This window comes from Lingula anatina, chromosome 1 (assembly GCF_051362555.1).
Source record: "Lingula anatina isolate TDL-2025a chromosome 1, LinAna3.0, whole genome shotgun sequence".
Taxonomy (NCBI): Eukaryota; Metazoa; Brachiopoda; class Lingulata; order Lingulida; family Lingulidae; genus Lingula; species Lingula anatina.
This window is the reverse complement of record NC_141767.1, coordinates 17,088,732-17,103,820: the sequence shown is the minus strand read 5'-3', so window position 1 is coordinate 17,103,820 and position 15,089 is coordinate 17,088,732. Positions and strand designations below refer to the sequence as shown.

At 36.9% G+C, this 15,089-nt stretch overlaps 2 protein-coding genes across 2 annotated transcripts in view; both read left to right on the top strand.

Moving 5' to 3' along the window:
• Window positions 1–2,920: 2,920 nt before the first annotated feature.
• LOC112042562 (uncharacterized) lies at window positions 2,921–10,068 on the top strand. The gene is made up of 6 exons (XM_087001812.1): window positions 2,921–3,035; window positions 5,887–6,051; window positions 6,339–6,542; window positions 9,200–9,391; window positions 9,676–9,881; window positions 10,054–10,068. The coding sequence occupies exons 1-6, from the start codon at window positions 2,996–2,998 to the stop codon at window positions 10,066–10,068; spliced, it is 822 nt and encodes a 273-aa protein (XP_086857938.1). The 5' UTR covers window positions 2,921–2,995.
• Window positions 10,069–11,117: 1,049 nt separating this feature from the next.
• The window catches only part of LOC106177414 (receptor-type tyrosine-protein phosphatase T-like), a 47,184-nt gene continuing 43,212 nt past the window's right edge, over window positions 11,118–15,089 (top strand). Inside the window, exons 1-4 of the mRNA XM_087001807.1 lie at window positions 11,118–11,139; window positions 11,596–11,898; window positions 12,101–12,183; window positions 12,637–12,868. Coding sequence (XP_086857933.1) covers window positions 11,118–11,139; window positions 11,596–11,898; window positions 12,101–12,183; window positions 12,637–12,868 — 640 coding nt within the window. The remainder of the gene's footprint in view (window positions 11,140–11,595; window positions 11,899–12,100; window positions 12,184–12,636; window positions 12,869–15,089) is intronic.

The window sequence follows — 15,089 nt, the reverse complement described above, 5'->3', positions numbered from 1 at the left end:
TTCACATCATAACTTCACCCACCATTTTACAAATTTGCCAACTAACATGGGTAAAGCAGTGCGTACTTTGTATGTCATGTTTGAGGATTGGCTTCAGAGTGTTTTACTTGACACATGTAGCCACGCCACTAAATGGCCCTGGGGGTGGAAACGTGTTCAAAATAGCTAATACTGTTCTAGTCACGTCACACTATCAAAAGCGACGATCGTGCAAGACGAATTAGTCTCACTTGTCTGGCGTATATACTTTAAGCCACTTCATTGGATCAGGAGGCTAGTCACTTATAAATATAGTTTGTGTCATCATGTCTTTTACAGTAAAAATCATATTAAAAATCATGACATAATATCAAATGAATGTCTCCTATCAGCTTGTTCACTGATAAAAAGGTTAGGCCCCTACATTGGGGTAGTAGTAGGCCCCTATATTGTTCCATTTTCTCTTGTTTCTACAAGCAAAGGTATGACCTTGAAATGTATAGATAGTATTTATGGTTCAGCCGTTAAACCTCATTTGAGGGTATTTTCGTTAAATCAGGTGAAAACTTAAAGTAGAATTTAGGAAATTTGAAAATGATCCTTCTTTTAAGTTGGACCATAAATGAGAAGTTAGAAAGCAGCATAGATGTCTGTTATACACAGCTATGAAGAAGAATGTAGGATATCAGCTGGACAGACCATGTTCCAAACACAGAAGGGTACAGACCACTTCCACCGTTATCATCTGTAATCAGGAAAAGAAGGCTGCAGTTTGCTGAGGCACTGTGTCCGCACTTTAGACCAACCAGTCTCGTACTTTGGACACTAACTGGAGGGAGGCTACATGTAACAGAGGCAGACCAAACGTAGCATACCATCATAAATGATACTGGTCTGCAAACAAGTTAGATCATTAAAATAATGAGAGAGAAACAACTCTGGTCTAAACGTGTTGCTGCCGCTGCTGCTCCCATTCCGCCCAAGGGCGAAGGATGACGATGATGATGATGATGATGATCTTGATGTTGATGATTCAATAACATATGTTGAAAATAGTTTGAGAAAAACTTACATTTGTCGAGGTATTTTTCTTGATAAACAAAAGTTAATGCATATCATACAGCCATCGTGTGTTTCATGTCGGTAATACGTAAATTAATGCAGTAGTTTGTTGGATTCTTTCTTTGAAGTATCAAGAATGGACTTGCAGACCTATCATTAAACATATTTCTAAGCCATTAGAAAAACTACACACAAAATAGATATTTTATACTGTATCAAATAAAATAGATGTTTAATTCTGAGCTACGTACAGACACATTTTGGCAATAAACTGGTGGATTAACAGAAATGAAATATATCAGCAATCGCCTTATACTTTGATACTGTTTAAAATCGGTTACCTCAGTCACCCACTTTGACTCATTTAAATTTGACCATGTCCATATGATAACAGAAACGGATAAATATTTGTAGCTGGGAGAGAAATATGTCCATAATCATAAAACATATACATGTACGTATACTCCTCAGTTTATCGCTTACACTGAGACTAAAATTTAAAAAAAAAAAGTTCCATTTTTAACTCAACAAACACTCATACCTGTATGTGAGACTCTTCTGAGATGGCCATTCCTATCGCTTTTATATCTCACGTGAATTACAAACATAACAGTATATGCTTAAGCTTATGACGTTATCTTTTGAAAATAAAACGCTTCAGTGCCCCCAACTTCTGTCTCTCCGTGTTACCTCAATTAGAAATATAAATTAATTAAAAGGGGCGTTATTATGAAAATGGGGGCATTTTGGCATCTTATTTTTTGTTATGTGTATTGTGCTGCATATGTATCAATTTGAAAGCCATCAGTATGCTTGCAAACGAATGCGTGTAGAAGAAATTTACAGAGAAACGTTGTTGCGTTTTAAAAGACAGACTTATGATATCACGGTTATCTCCTTGAATTTACTCCAAACTGGATATCTGTCTAAGGTTTGGAAATTTAGATTGTGATAGTAGAGATATCCGATTGTTATTTGTAGAGAAAGAAAATGCTAGCACAATGAGGGCTTATCTAACATAATAAGAACATTACTTTGGGTGCTCAGGCATTGGGAATACTTAAGTCATTTTGTAAATGCACCTTTTACCATGGTATATTTTTCGGTGATTTAAGTTATAGGCCTACATTATTTATAATTCCTCAGTAAAGTACATTTTTACTGTCGTCACGAGATTTTTATGATTGGAGAAAGCAAGGAATAAATCAACTTTACTTTATCAACTTGTATGGACTGAAATGAAACGGTGTTTGCTTTGCGCAATGATTCATTCTTCAGCATAACAAGATAAGCATGGATAGAAAATGGAAATCAAGAAAATACAAATGTTCATGTAAGAGAAATTCCAGATCAAGCACTGTGTTACCTGTCTCGTTACCTTCTAATAGGGAACGTGTACAATAAATCCCTCGATTATGTCCACTTATTGATTGGCACAGTATGTCAAGGAGATAAAATGCAGAAATTAATTATCTATCCGAGTTATAAAGATATGCATTCAGTTAAAGATTACCAGCGCATGATAAATCCCATGACCTGACGAATACAATTTGGTATTGGGATAACGATGGTTAAAGCTTTTATTGAACACAACACAATAAGAATAATATATTAGTATTCATTCATCATTCAATTAATTCTTTTTAACTAAATAACACGTGTTACATAACATTCATGTTAAAACACGTATATCGTCACAAAATGAATTGTAATAGATTGTATACAAGTGAATAATTAACACGTAGGTACTATTATACAGATGCACGGTGACGCTATTTTCTAGTAACTGGTGCCGAAGTCACCTATCAAATTTATCGATTTTGCAGTGTTTACATACATTTTCGAGATAACAGCTACTTCGACAAAAACCTTAACCTAGGCGTACCTTGTCGCACTCTTTACATCAGATTGTTAACACAGGACGTGTTTTACAGGACGCTGTAAACGCTGAGTGATGCACTACTTCCTGATTATTTGGATCCTCATTTTCTCAGGTAATTGGGTTTTATTTATTAAGTTCCAACTGCACAATTATTAAATCTATAGAACTTCCGACGCTCCCATTCCATCGTCATCACTTAACAACAACTCAGTGTCAATAATTCCTATCTCAGTCTTCAGTTTGTCGGATTTACCCATCCCAGTAACTTGTTAGAGCGCATTCAATTAATTGGTAGTCTCACACGTATCTTTCGGGAACTTATAAAGCGTCTTCTTTCGTTTAATTTCCAACTCACTTATTCAAATGCTAGTTATCTTGGGTTGGTAAGATTTTGTTAGGCCAACCCTGGATCTCATTAATTATGTGGACTTTGATGGGACTAGGACCTCGCAGGACGGAGTAACTTAAATAGTCTTTTATGTCTCCTCCATCCCAGTGTACCACAAGCTTGCATAGTCCCATTCATAACAAAAGAAAAGGCAACAAAGACTATCGGTTGTTCCGCTTGTTCGTGATTTGGCCAAACAAGGCCGCTTTTATTATATAAACTCAAATAATTTTAACAATAATAACAATGTAGCAAATTGTTGCCTGCATTAGATGTTATGGCCTCTTTTTGTTAAATAGTATTTTGAACTTGATTTCTTAGCTCTACTTAGAGGGACACAGCTAATGATTTTACTTGTATTTAAATCAGTCAACTAGGAGTGGTTTATGTATTTTTAAGGAAAAAATAAACGAATTTAATTTAAATCTTTCGCCAAATGTAATCTGATAATTTACCTATTTACCTACCTGTCGACTATCTTGACACAGTTTTGAGGTGCGAGCAAATCGAAAGTCAGTGTTCGTAAGTTATTACAGAATTTGAAAACTTACTTAAAAACTTTATTTTCCAAATTTGTTACACAGTTATGGCGAGTGTCAGGAAAGAATGATCAAAGGTTGGTTACGTGGAGAAAAATATCGTAAGTCCCAGGAAAATTAGCTATTAGTAAATGTTTTTTTAGTCAGAAATTGAAACGTGCCGCAAATTTAAAAGTAAATTTTCACCTGACCGATGATAATAATAATAATAATGGACAGAATGATCGATGACCGAGTGTACGAAATGCCTTTACGATAATTTCAGAGTAGGAAGGGAAGCTGGAAGAAATGACCCAGCTCACCCATAACATTTTGATAATGTTCCCACAGGGTTACATGTTATATTGGTAAGACTATAAGCAAATGCTAGCAAAACGTTATTCTTACGTTTTACACTGCCACCGTTATTACCATCAGTCCGAAAAACATTGCCAGCACGATGTATAAACGTACCGGTATATAAATTTTGAATGAGTTAACTGACATATATCCTTATATTTTAATAACATTGTGGGGACTTTAGGTGGTGTCCAAAATACGAGTTTGGCGACTGGATTGTCTAAAGTGCGTACGCAGTTATATGCGATCCTTAAAGCTGTGCATATAATATATTGTCGCTCACAGCACCATCTCACATTTTCCTCATTCACCTAGTTTTTAACGCAATAAATAGATTATGGCTACTATCACGGCGTCGCCTGGCTTATGAAAATAGGAAAAAAACGTTCGAGGCGTTTTTGATGTAGGTTATAATTCAGAGCGACGCGAATTTTAGAACCTTCGGACTGAAACAACAGACACGGGACGAAAACCTTAATTAAACTATGATACCGGATAAATCACTATGATCTACTGTTCATTACTATCGGGGAGGGTTTAATATGGACATCAATACTATAATAGAAATTATCAAAATGATTAAACAGGCGATTTTAAGTAATCTTGATACTTGTTTGGTGTTTATGATAAACTGTTGAATTTGTTTAACTCCGCTGTAAGAAATACATTTTAAGAAAGTGGTTCGCAAGTTCAGCTAACACAGGAATGAAGGTAAGGTGAGTGACGTTGAATTGTACGTCACGATCATCTGATCCTACCCATACAAGGCTCCAACCGCAACCATTCATGATACATGTTAGAAAATTTTATATATCCAAACAGACACATACATTGTACGAGCTATGGGTCCATATGACCCTATATAAAAATAAAAATGTTCTCTAATATTTATTCTTTAACACTTCCCAAAACATTAAAAACTTTCCTGGATAACATTTTCCAAACGTTATTCCTAAGTTATGGTAAAATTAACATATCGGCCTCCAATGTTACATTTATAAGAGTATACTTTGTCGGGAGCGCCCGGAGATCTAGAGACGCTCCCGACGACGTAATTATGTAAATAGAATCCATTAACTTTTGGCGTGATGATTGGACATGGACCTGCAGCAGAAAATCCACTTAGGTGGAAGATCGTCGCGATAAAAGAAAATAGTATAAAAGATCGTATTTGTTATGAATCTTGGTCAGTTGTTAAATAAAGCAGCGTTACGTTGATTTATCCTTGTGGTTGACTTGGTTTCTGGCGCACACACTTACGTGAAGTTTTAGACATTCGAATCTGGGATCGATCGTGAGAGGTTACTTGTGTAAGTGAGCGTAAGTGAACGATAGTGAGTGAAAGCTTCCTACGATTTAGTACGTTCAGTACAACTTTGCTTAGCTGGGGAATAGCAAAGATTTTGCTTACTCACTCCATCTTTCGGGACACACAACATAAGGCCTAAATGTCCATAATTTGTTGCCGATTTATTTAGTGAATGTCATAAAAATAATACAGCACAGCAGCATCTCTTATCTTATCATGCATCGTTTATTTGTCAGATATAAAATTATGTACCTGTTATAAATCGTCATATTGAGTACAAGGAAGAGGATTTCATTTTCTTCAGGGGTTGAAATTTTAAAATACGACTGTTTATGTGACACAACGTCTGGACTTTTTGGTGAAATGATGGCTAAATACTTTGTTTAAGTGCGTCAGGTTCAATGTTGTGTTGACGGTGACGGATACTTCGGCTGGGCATGTGACACAACATCTGGATGTTTCTGTAAGCAAGGTCAAGCGTGTCAGAGGACGCTGTCTCCAAACTGTCCTGGTCACTGTGTGGACAACCCCTGGGGGATAGGGTGTGTGGACGGTAAGTGGAGCCCAACAGGAAAGACAGTTTTTTTCATGTTTGACTTGGGATGTAATTCAAAAAGTAAATTATTGAGATTAAACCACTTGTTTGACTGAAGTAAAAGTTAGTTAGGACTAACATACATGTCCCCATCAAGCATACAGTAAACTTTTCATGTGGGCCTACTTAACCTTTTTTCTCTTATCATTAGATCATCCAATCGGAATATTGTTCATGTCAGAGATGTTTTGGTTTTATAATCATTAAAAATGCTTAGTTGTGAAAGTTGGAAGGGATTTCTTCAGAAAAACACAATCTAGCCTTTGGAAAGCCTACAGCACAATCAAGTATTGAGGGCAGTCACCCACCATCATTAGCGGTAGACGGAAACAACAGCACTGATGTCTCTGTGTGTGCAACAACAAACCAAGAAAATAACCCGTGGTGGCGGGTGGATCTGGGAGGTCTCTTCGTCATTCGCTCTGTGGCAGTTATCAGGCCTAGCGGCTGTAAGTATAAAAATAAATTCTGTTTAGCTTACAAACATGACCATTATTAAATTTGAAATGTAAACAAAATGTACAATGTCACCTCTTGTCGCGAAAAAATCCTCATTGCTATATACAAATTGAATATCTACTGCGGATGTGGTAGACAGAAATATCTAGATGCGATGGGGCAGGGCTACTAGTATATGCTCTCAATATTGATTAGTATAAATAGTACAATAGTGTAACTACCGCCTTAAAAAGTCTGTATAAACTGTAGAATATCAATACATCATCCAGGGTATTATGAACGGATGTATTGTGTGGCCTTAGTGTGTCCCCCCTCTCCCCTGGTTTGAAAAAGTGTTTTAAAATATATGATACAATCAAGATATTTTGCAATACGTTGTCCACTATATTGTGTATGAGGTTTTATTCCCTTTTGTAGGAGTGGGGTCTGGGACCCCACTTATGGGCCGATCCCTACTTTATATTACAACACTGTTATCCTACACTGTAAAAACAGTGCTTAGCATTTAAATGCATACAACATACGTTAAGCACCTATACGCATTTAGAAATATGTGTAAAAGATAAGCACGTATAGCTTTTCAAGCGTTTCACAGAAGAAAATGCTAGACACGTTGGCAGTGTTACACGTTTAGCTATGTGCTTAGCTTCACCGGTATATGGATCTATAATAAGTCTATCACAAGCTAAGCACATTGGCTAAGCACTTCCCCTGCTAAGCGCGTGAGGCTGCTTAACATATGGAGCTGCTATAGGTGTTTAATTCCTAAACGCGTGGAGCTGCTGGACAATACCCTCTACCAAGGCCGCAGTTCTTGGGGACATTTTTGCCGAGTCGACATCAGACCAAATTGACTATCTATTTATCTAAAGACATATATGTGAATATCTGTGAAAAATCAATCTGTCGCCCTGGCAGAGGGTAGCTGAACATCAAGTTTAGCTTTTCAAGCTTCTTTCAGAAGAAATAAAATGTTTAACAGTGTCGCACTTTAAGCTATGTGATTAGTTTCACCGGTCCCATACGTTTATTACCAGGCTCAACAATTTGGCTTAACACTTCCCCTTGTAAACGTGTGGAGCTGTTGAAGGCGTGGAGCAGTCTGCTCGAACGCTTGGTGTCCTTCCTTGCAGTAACGCGTGCTTATTTAAAATAGGCCTATTAAAGATGCATACAAAGTCAGTTTTTTGCTAAAAGACCAACCAAATACCAGTATATAGTTTCAAAAAGTATAATTAAGAAAATTGCCAGAAGGCATTGATTAATATTACCCGAAAAATGATATTTGAATGGATTTTTCTGTTAGCTTACTATCCTGTATATACATGGGGCAGAAAAGTAGGTCATATAAGTAGGTTAAATTTCTGACCAAAAATTTAAAGAACCGTGTAAAGCTCTTTTATGGCTGATCGAGTGATTTATTCAGGTTGCCCCTTGGCATGTCGACTTTATTTGAGTTGTCTAAGAATTTTGTAGAAGTGGTTTATATGTGTAACTGGCAACCGACGCTCCACCGATGCTCGGTTCATATGTACCCTTAAGTAATAATCCAAATAACAAATAACGTTTTCACGACGTTATCAGATGGTTACATGCTGGCAATGATATAGAAGAACATTATGGTAACGTTATGGGTGTTTTAACTCCATGCAAAATGATGTACAGTAACGTTATAATTTGCAAAAAGATTCGAAGACCGTTTCTACAAAATTTTATGATACATGTAGCGTCATTTTGTGGAGTTTTATCAGCGTGTTTATAACATTCTGGAAAAACATTATATAATGTTTTGAAAACAGTTTTTTTATATAAATAACCAAAACACGTCTTATGCTGTTTGAACTACAGTTAGTGGTTAATTCCAAAATGGGCTTGGGGTTAGTCGGCGACTAGAGCGGTGCGAATTGTAGAATATTCGGACTATCGGTATCGAAATAACCAGCATGTGATGAATGCTTAAATGAGGTAGTATAATGAATACCCCACCATCATCCTAATGTTCTATTGTTCATTAATTCCGGAAAAAAATAAATAGATATCAATACCGTAACGCATTTTATCAAAATATGGAGAAAGATGTTTTAAAGTAAAAATGATAGTTGTTTCGTGCCTTTAGTGAAATAGTGAATTTTCCTAACCTGCTTCTCAGAAATACATTCCAATAAAATCCCTCGCAAGGTCAGCTAACACAAGGATGAATAAGTCCAGCCGTAAATATGATAGCGGGAAGCCAACGATGTTGACAGTTCACGGTACCCTGTTATAGAAAGAGATAACTATAGCAGATAAAGGTGACCGTGAGTTCGTCTGTGTGTGTGTGTGAGTGTGTGTGTGCTTGCGCGCACGCGCGTGTGTGACCAAAAACAGTTGAAACCCTTAGCACCTAAAAGTTAAACAAATACACCCTACATTTATAAGCCGTCAAACGCGTCATACTGCTAACACAAGCGTGTAACATGTAAAGGAGCTAAGCATGTTAGGAGCTAAACGCGTCGAAAAAGTGAGACAAAACAGGCGCTTAGAAATGCGTTTAGGAGCTAAACACTGTTTTTACAATGTATATCATTATTGTATCATGGTTAATTGCAAGTCCTGTCTTAAACACGGGATATCTTATTTAAGGGTGTATTTTTTTCTTGTTTTAAAGGCCAAACAATCAGCATGTACATTGGTAATGATACAACTCAACAAGGGTACATGTACATACAATTGGCAAACACTTGTTCTTTCGAGCAAACGGTGGATCCTCCAGCTCTAGGTCGCTATGTCAAGTTCTCTAAATCAGGAACAGCGTCTTTGCAGCTGTGCGAGGTCATTGTTCGAGGGTATACATATCCATGTAAGATATTAGTCTTTAAAGTGCCACATTACCGTTACTTGTAAGCGCGATCATCAAAAATATTCTCTGTAATATTTCAAGAAATATTGACTAAGTTGTGTTTCTTAAGTTGTCTGTTTTGGTTTTGTAGCAATAACCGTGATTGGTCTTGAGGCAATACATGTACTGTCTGTATGGACAAATGAATTACATGTAGGAGATGTAAATGTGTTGTGGTATAAAATCAAGTACCAATGGAATTATCAGGTCAAATAGACATAAACTTTAAACTGTTTATATTTCAGATAACATTGCTTTTGGAAAGACTGCTAGTCAGTCTAGTTTTATTACTCACATGGGGGATAGGCTAGCTAAATATGCTATAGATGGCAATACAAACACGGATTTCAATGCTGGCGGTTGCTCACATACACAGAATGAACACTACCCATGGTGGAAAGTTGATCTTGGCAGCATGTACTCCATCTATTCCGTGACATTGGTGAACAGGGCAGGCCCAAGTAATTGTTTTGTTGACTATCGTTATACGTGGCTTTTTATGTCTACCAAACGCTTATTTGTAAAGGATAATAAAGTGAATACGAAAGTTTCTTTTAAAAATTATTTAACCAGAGTACTTTTGTAAAGTAATGATAGAAACATTGTTTTACTATATCTGTCAGGCGGTAGGGACTTGAAGAATATTGAAATTAACGCAGTCTTACCAAACTACACCTTTAACCATTGTGCCAGTCGAGTGGAACACTTACCTGAGGGCGGCACCGTTGAATTGTCATGTAATTCTGCACCTGTAGTGGGACGATTTGTGAGGATCAGCCTGAATAACAACCCCGCAAATGAATTGACTCTTTGTGAGGTGATGGTGAAAGGATACAAACACCAAGGTAAATTTTCGACTGAAATCTATATTATTAACCGACGGATCTATATGACCATAATGATATCATGCATCAAATGTGACACATACTGCGTTTCTTTATTTCCACACTTTTGTCGTGCTTAACAAAGAATGATTTTTCAGTGATCAAGCCTTGGTATCACTTTAAAGGTGTTTGATGTGTTTAAAATCTTAGCACTGTTTTTAGAGTGTTAATATTACTTAAAAGTCGTTTCTTTGTTTCAGCTGGTTTACACCCTATAAACAAAATGATGTAAAGAACATGGAAACTTTCACTATTTCAGAATGTGCTAATAGTAAGACGTTTGGTCCAGAATGTAGATATGAATGTAACTGTAGGAACATAGCAGAAGGGTGTGACAGGCGTACAGGTGCTTGTGCGTCTGGTTGTGCGGATGGTTGGAGGAATCAAAGTAACGTGTGTCAAACAGGTAAAGTCATCTGTCAAACAATAACATTGTTTCAATTGTTGTTGTCAGTTTTTATGTTACGGCTTTGTTCACTAATTTTTCTGCAGCTTCCGTCTCTTAAAAAGCTGAAGTAAATGTGTTCAATCCGGAGTGCAACGAGTGGTAAATTCACTGAGATTTTCTCATGGTTTAATTTAATTAATAATTCACTGCAGCTGCTTTAACAATAAAAAAGTGCCTTACTAACCACTGACCATAACACATTCTTGTTTTTTTTTTCAATATATAAATCAAGAGTGCCCTTTGGGACTGTTTGGACCAACATGCAACTTTTCATGCCACTGCGCCGCAAATTTCATCTGTAGTACACCAACTGGTTTTACTTGCCCTTCTGGGTGTCAAAACTACTGGAAAGGCTATGGATGTCATCAAGGTAAAAAGTACTTTGAAATGCATATCAATAAAACTGCCTGTGCTTGCATCCCCCGCCAGAGCTACATGTATATAAGAATCGATAAAGGGCATATCATGATACTTCAAAATAATATTCAATTTTGTGATAACGGGGAAACTCAATAGAAAATAAGCTCCTGACACCTGAAATTAAGTCCCATCAGGCTGCGATCCTTCATGATACATATATAATGGATCCTTTAGAGGCCGGCAACGTGTGACTGTTTTTCTTTGCAGTTTTTCAAGGTATCTGGGATATAGGCCTACCAGTACTGTGTACATTTCATCAAACCGGTATCTCAAACGTGTGCAGTGCTATTGTTTGGAAACGACCACCTTATCTTCGCAATATATATATATATATATATATATATATATATATATATATATATATATTAAAGAATATTCAAACATTCTTTGAATTTTTTAAAATTTAAAAACAGAAAGACCGCACCTTACACGTGCGCCCAAGGTGTCCTCGAGAACAGAAAATGCTGTCGCCCTAACCTGGGACAGCTGGTCCCCGGACAGGTACCCCGGAGTAGGGGGTGTGAGCAGTTATAACGTCAGTGCGTGGAAAGACGGTCATATCACCAGCAGCAACAAGACCACGTCTGCGTCCACAACGTCGCTGACCATCAGCCGCCTTGCCGAATACACTGAATATAATTTCACTGTGATTGTAGTGGATGAGGAAGGAAATAATGGACAGAAGAGCCCAAGTGTTACAAAGCGAACTTGTGGAGGTAAAAAAGAAGAAAAGTGTAGGCGGTGCTAATAATTATTTTTACTGAAAATTATACAATTATTTTTCTGTCATTGTGGACATCGTTATGTGAAGCTAAGTTATAAAATATAACTTAAATGAATTAATTTGTGATGTAGGCCTGAATAAAATAAAAAGTTGAATAATAAATATCCAGGGAAGTACACCCTCTTTTTGTGTAGTTCCAGAATTAGTTCCGCTGCCCACTGTTGCTTCTGCTGTAACAGGCCAGAAGACCACTGCTCAGATAAAGTTAACAACACAGGTGTGTGGAGGATATATTTATATGTTTGTAAAATCAACCATTATGTGCAAGCACCCGAAGAAAAGAGAAGAGAAGAAGAGAGGAGGAGAGTTAATTTAATGTCATACCCCAGTATATAGGACGCGGGGAAGGAAGAATTACCTAGTTTTGTTAAGTTCCAATATCTAATTAATTGTAATGCCGTTTTGGGGAGGGAGAAGGATGGAATGGGGGTATTTCTGTAGTTCAAAAGTTATAATATAAATGAAGGAGTAAAGAATAAGACTTGTATTAAAAAAAAACCAAAATTCATTTTTCTAACATTATTTAGCATCTGATGATAAGAGGTATCCCTATCATCGCAAATGTGACAAAAGCAAAACCAGTTACACTGTATTTTAAAACAGAAATACTTAAAGCTTTAATACTTCTTCCAATAACAAAGATAAACGTGTTTGTTGTATTGTTTTGCAGGGAATGACTGAAGCAGTTCACAGGTGCGATGCATTTTCGAAATTGAAGCTGAGTTACGAAGGGGAGTATGGGGATAGTAACACCATAGAAATCACAGATGTACCCGTATCAAAAGAGCTTATCTTAGAGAATCTTATTCCCTACAGTAATTATACAATCAACATATCAGCGGTGAACAATCTGAATCTGGAAGGGCCAATGCTTAAGGTGTATAAGTTAACACGGGAAGGGAGTAAGTATTGCATTCTCTCTTTGTACATGTATTAACCATCTGGTTTGAAGTCGCTTGATCATGGAATTGAAAAATACATATCGTCATAATATAAACACAAAGAATCGTCGGAAATTTGTAGTAGATTTTTAGAAGGAGAAAGTTTCCTGGAATTTTGTGAAATAATTATGTTAACGTACATTATATGTTTGTAAAATCTAAATAACGTGATTAGATAATAGCAACAATATCGGCAGCTTTGAGGGATTATACGAGATATGCGTGCGCCTGCGTGGTACTCAATCTTTAAAGTTGAGTGTTCACGGCAACAAAGGAAGAAGGGTGGGTGTTAACTGAAAATAAGGGTGGGCGTATAATCCCTCAAATGATCCAGATGAGAGTTAAATTCCAATCAAACTTCAACTTACAGGTAAGTCTCGTTTAATCTTTAAATTTAACTCTCATCTTGTCATTCGGGATTCTACGAGAATTCAAAGCTGTCGTTAACACGAACAAAGAACTGTTGAAACAAGTTTTTTTTAATGCAACTCAAACAATATTCTCATGAATCAAGCACTGAAAAAGCAAAACTAGTATTCTGTGATACTGTTGGTTTGTTATAAAACCTAGAAAAGGTATTGTTGTTACCCCAACCAGCTGTACGTAAAATGGTACTGAGTGGAATATTGGCAGCAAAAGCTTTACTAGTAGAAGCTGCACGTGTGCTATGTGCTTTAAACACACTTGTATCCACTCCAGCCTTTAACATGACTGTTTTTATCCATCTAGCAATCGTATCCTTTTTTACAGGATTAAAAGGTCTGTTGTAACTAAGAAAAAGTTGTGAAACACCACTACTTCTATATTTGCTAGTTCTAATTAAATATTCATGTAACACATTCAACACACAGAGTCTGCTGTTCTCTGGGAAACCAGGTAAGTTTATGATTGGCTGATCTTTTGTTGGCCTAGACTGTTTAACTAATGCGTCAATTAAAAAAGCCACTCCTGTGTCAGTTTTTAACACTGTTTTAAGGTTCATGAGATGAATTGATTGACATCTTTGTCCTGATATCAGTGCCACCAGCATAACTAGTTTGAGTGTTAGATCTTTGTCTGAAAGTTCTGAAACTGGTGATAATTTCTCTAGGTATGCTAATACAATATTTGTATCCCATGTGGTTTGGTATCTGGGAAAAGAAGGTCTGCTGTGAAATACACCTTTGTTGAAACGCTTGATGAGCTGGTTAGATCCAAGTGTTGAGGAATCTTTCAGTTGCACAAAAGCTGATAAAGCAGATCTTGCAGTGCAAATGGCACTGTAATTAAGACCAGCTTCAAACAGTTCAGTGAGAAATCCTAATATTTGTGGCACACTTGGCTGAAAGGGATCATAATTGAGTTTAGTGCAGTAATTAATCCATTTTTTGATGTAGGTGTTGTACTGTTTTCGTGTGCCAGTCCGCCAAGATTGCATAATAATGTCTTGAGTTTTGCCTGAAATATCCTTTTCTTGTAAGCTTTTCCCGATAACAAACATGCCATCAGCCTCATCTTGTCTGACAGTGGGTGCACCTCCCAGATAGAAAGGGTGATCTCATTACATTCACTAGAATGGGTGCCTCCCATATTTCTTATGTATGCAACAGCAGTAGTATTATCCATCTGTAACTGTACATGTTTTCCACAAATGTCCTTTTGAAAAGACCGTAACCCAAGCTGGGCTGCCCTAAGTTCCAAAAATTGATATGTTTAGTCATTTCACATTTCTGCCATCTACCCCCTGTTGTGGACTCTTGTAACACTGCACCCCATCCCATTTTTGATGCATCTGTCTGAATAATACAGTCAGGATTGGGGAGTCTTAGATTTTTTGCCAAGTTGATGTTATCTATCCACCATACTATGTCTGTGATTGCCTTGTTACTAAAAATCATATGTGCATCAAAATTACCCCTGTTTTTCTTAAGGGCTAGAATTTTATCCATTTCCAGGGACCTGTAGTGTAGTTCCCCATATTGTACCCCAGGTAAAGCTGAAACTAGGGAACCTTTCAACTGTGCACCTTGCCTAATTGTGCATTTAGGCTTTTTCATTCTGTCCATTAATTTTGAAACAATGTTAGCCCTTTTCTCTGAAGTGAGCATAACTGTCATTGACCTAGAGTTCAAGGTAAAGCCCAAGTGGTCCATAATTTGAACAGGAACTAGTGTGGACTTTTGTTCATGAATAACAAAACCCA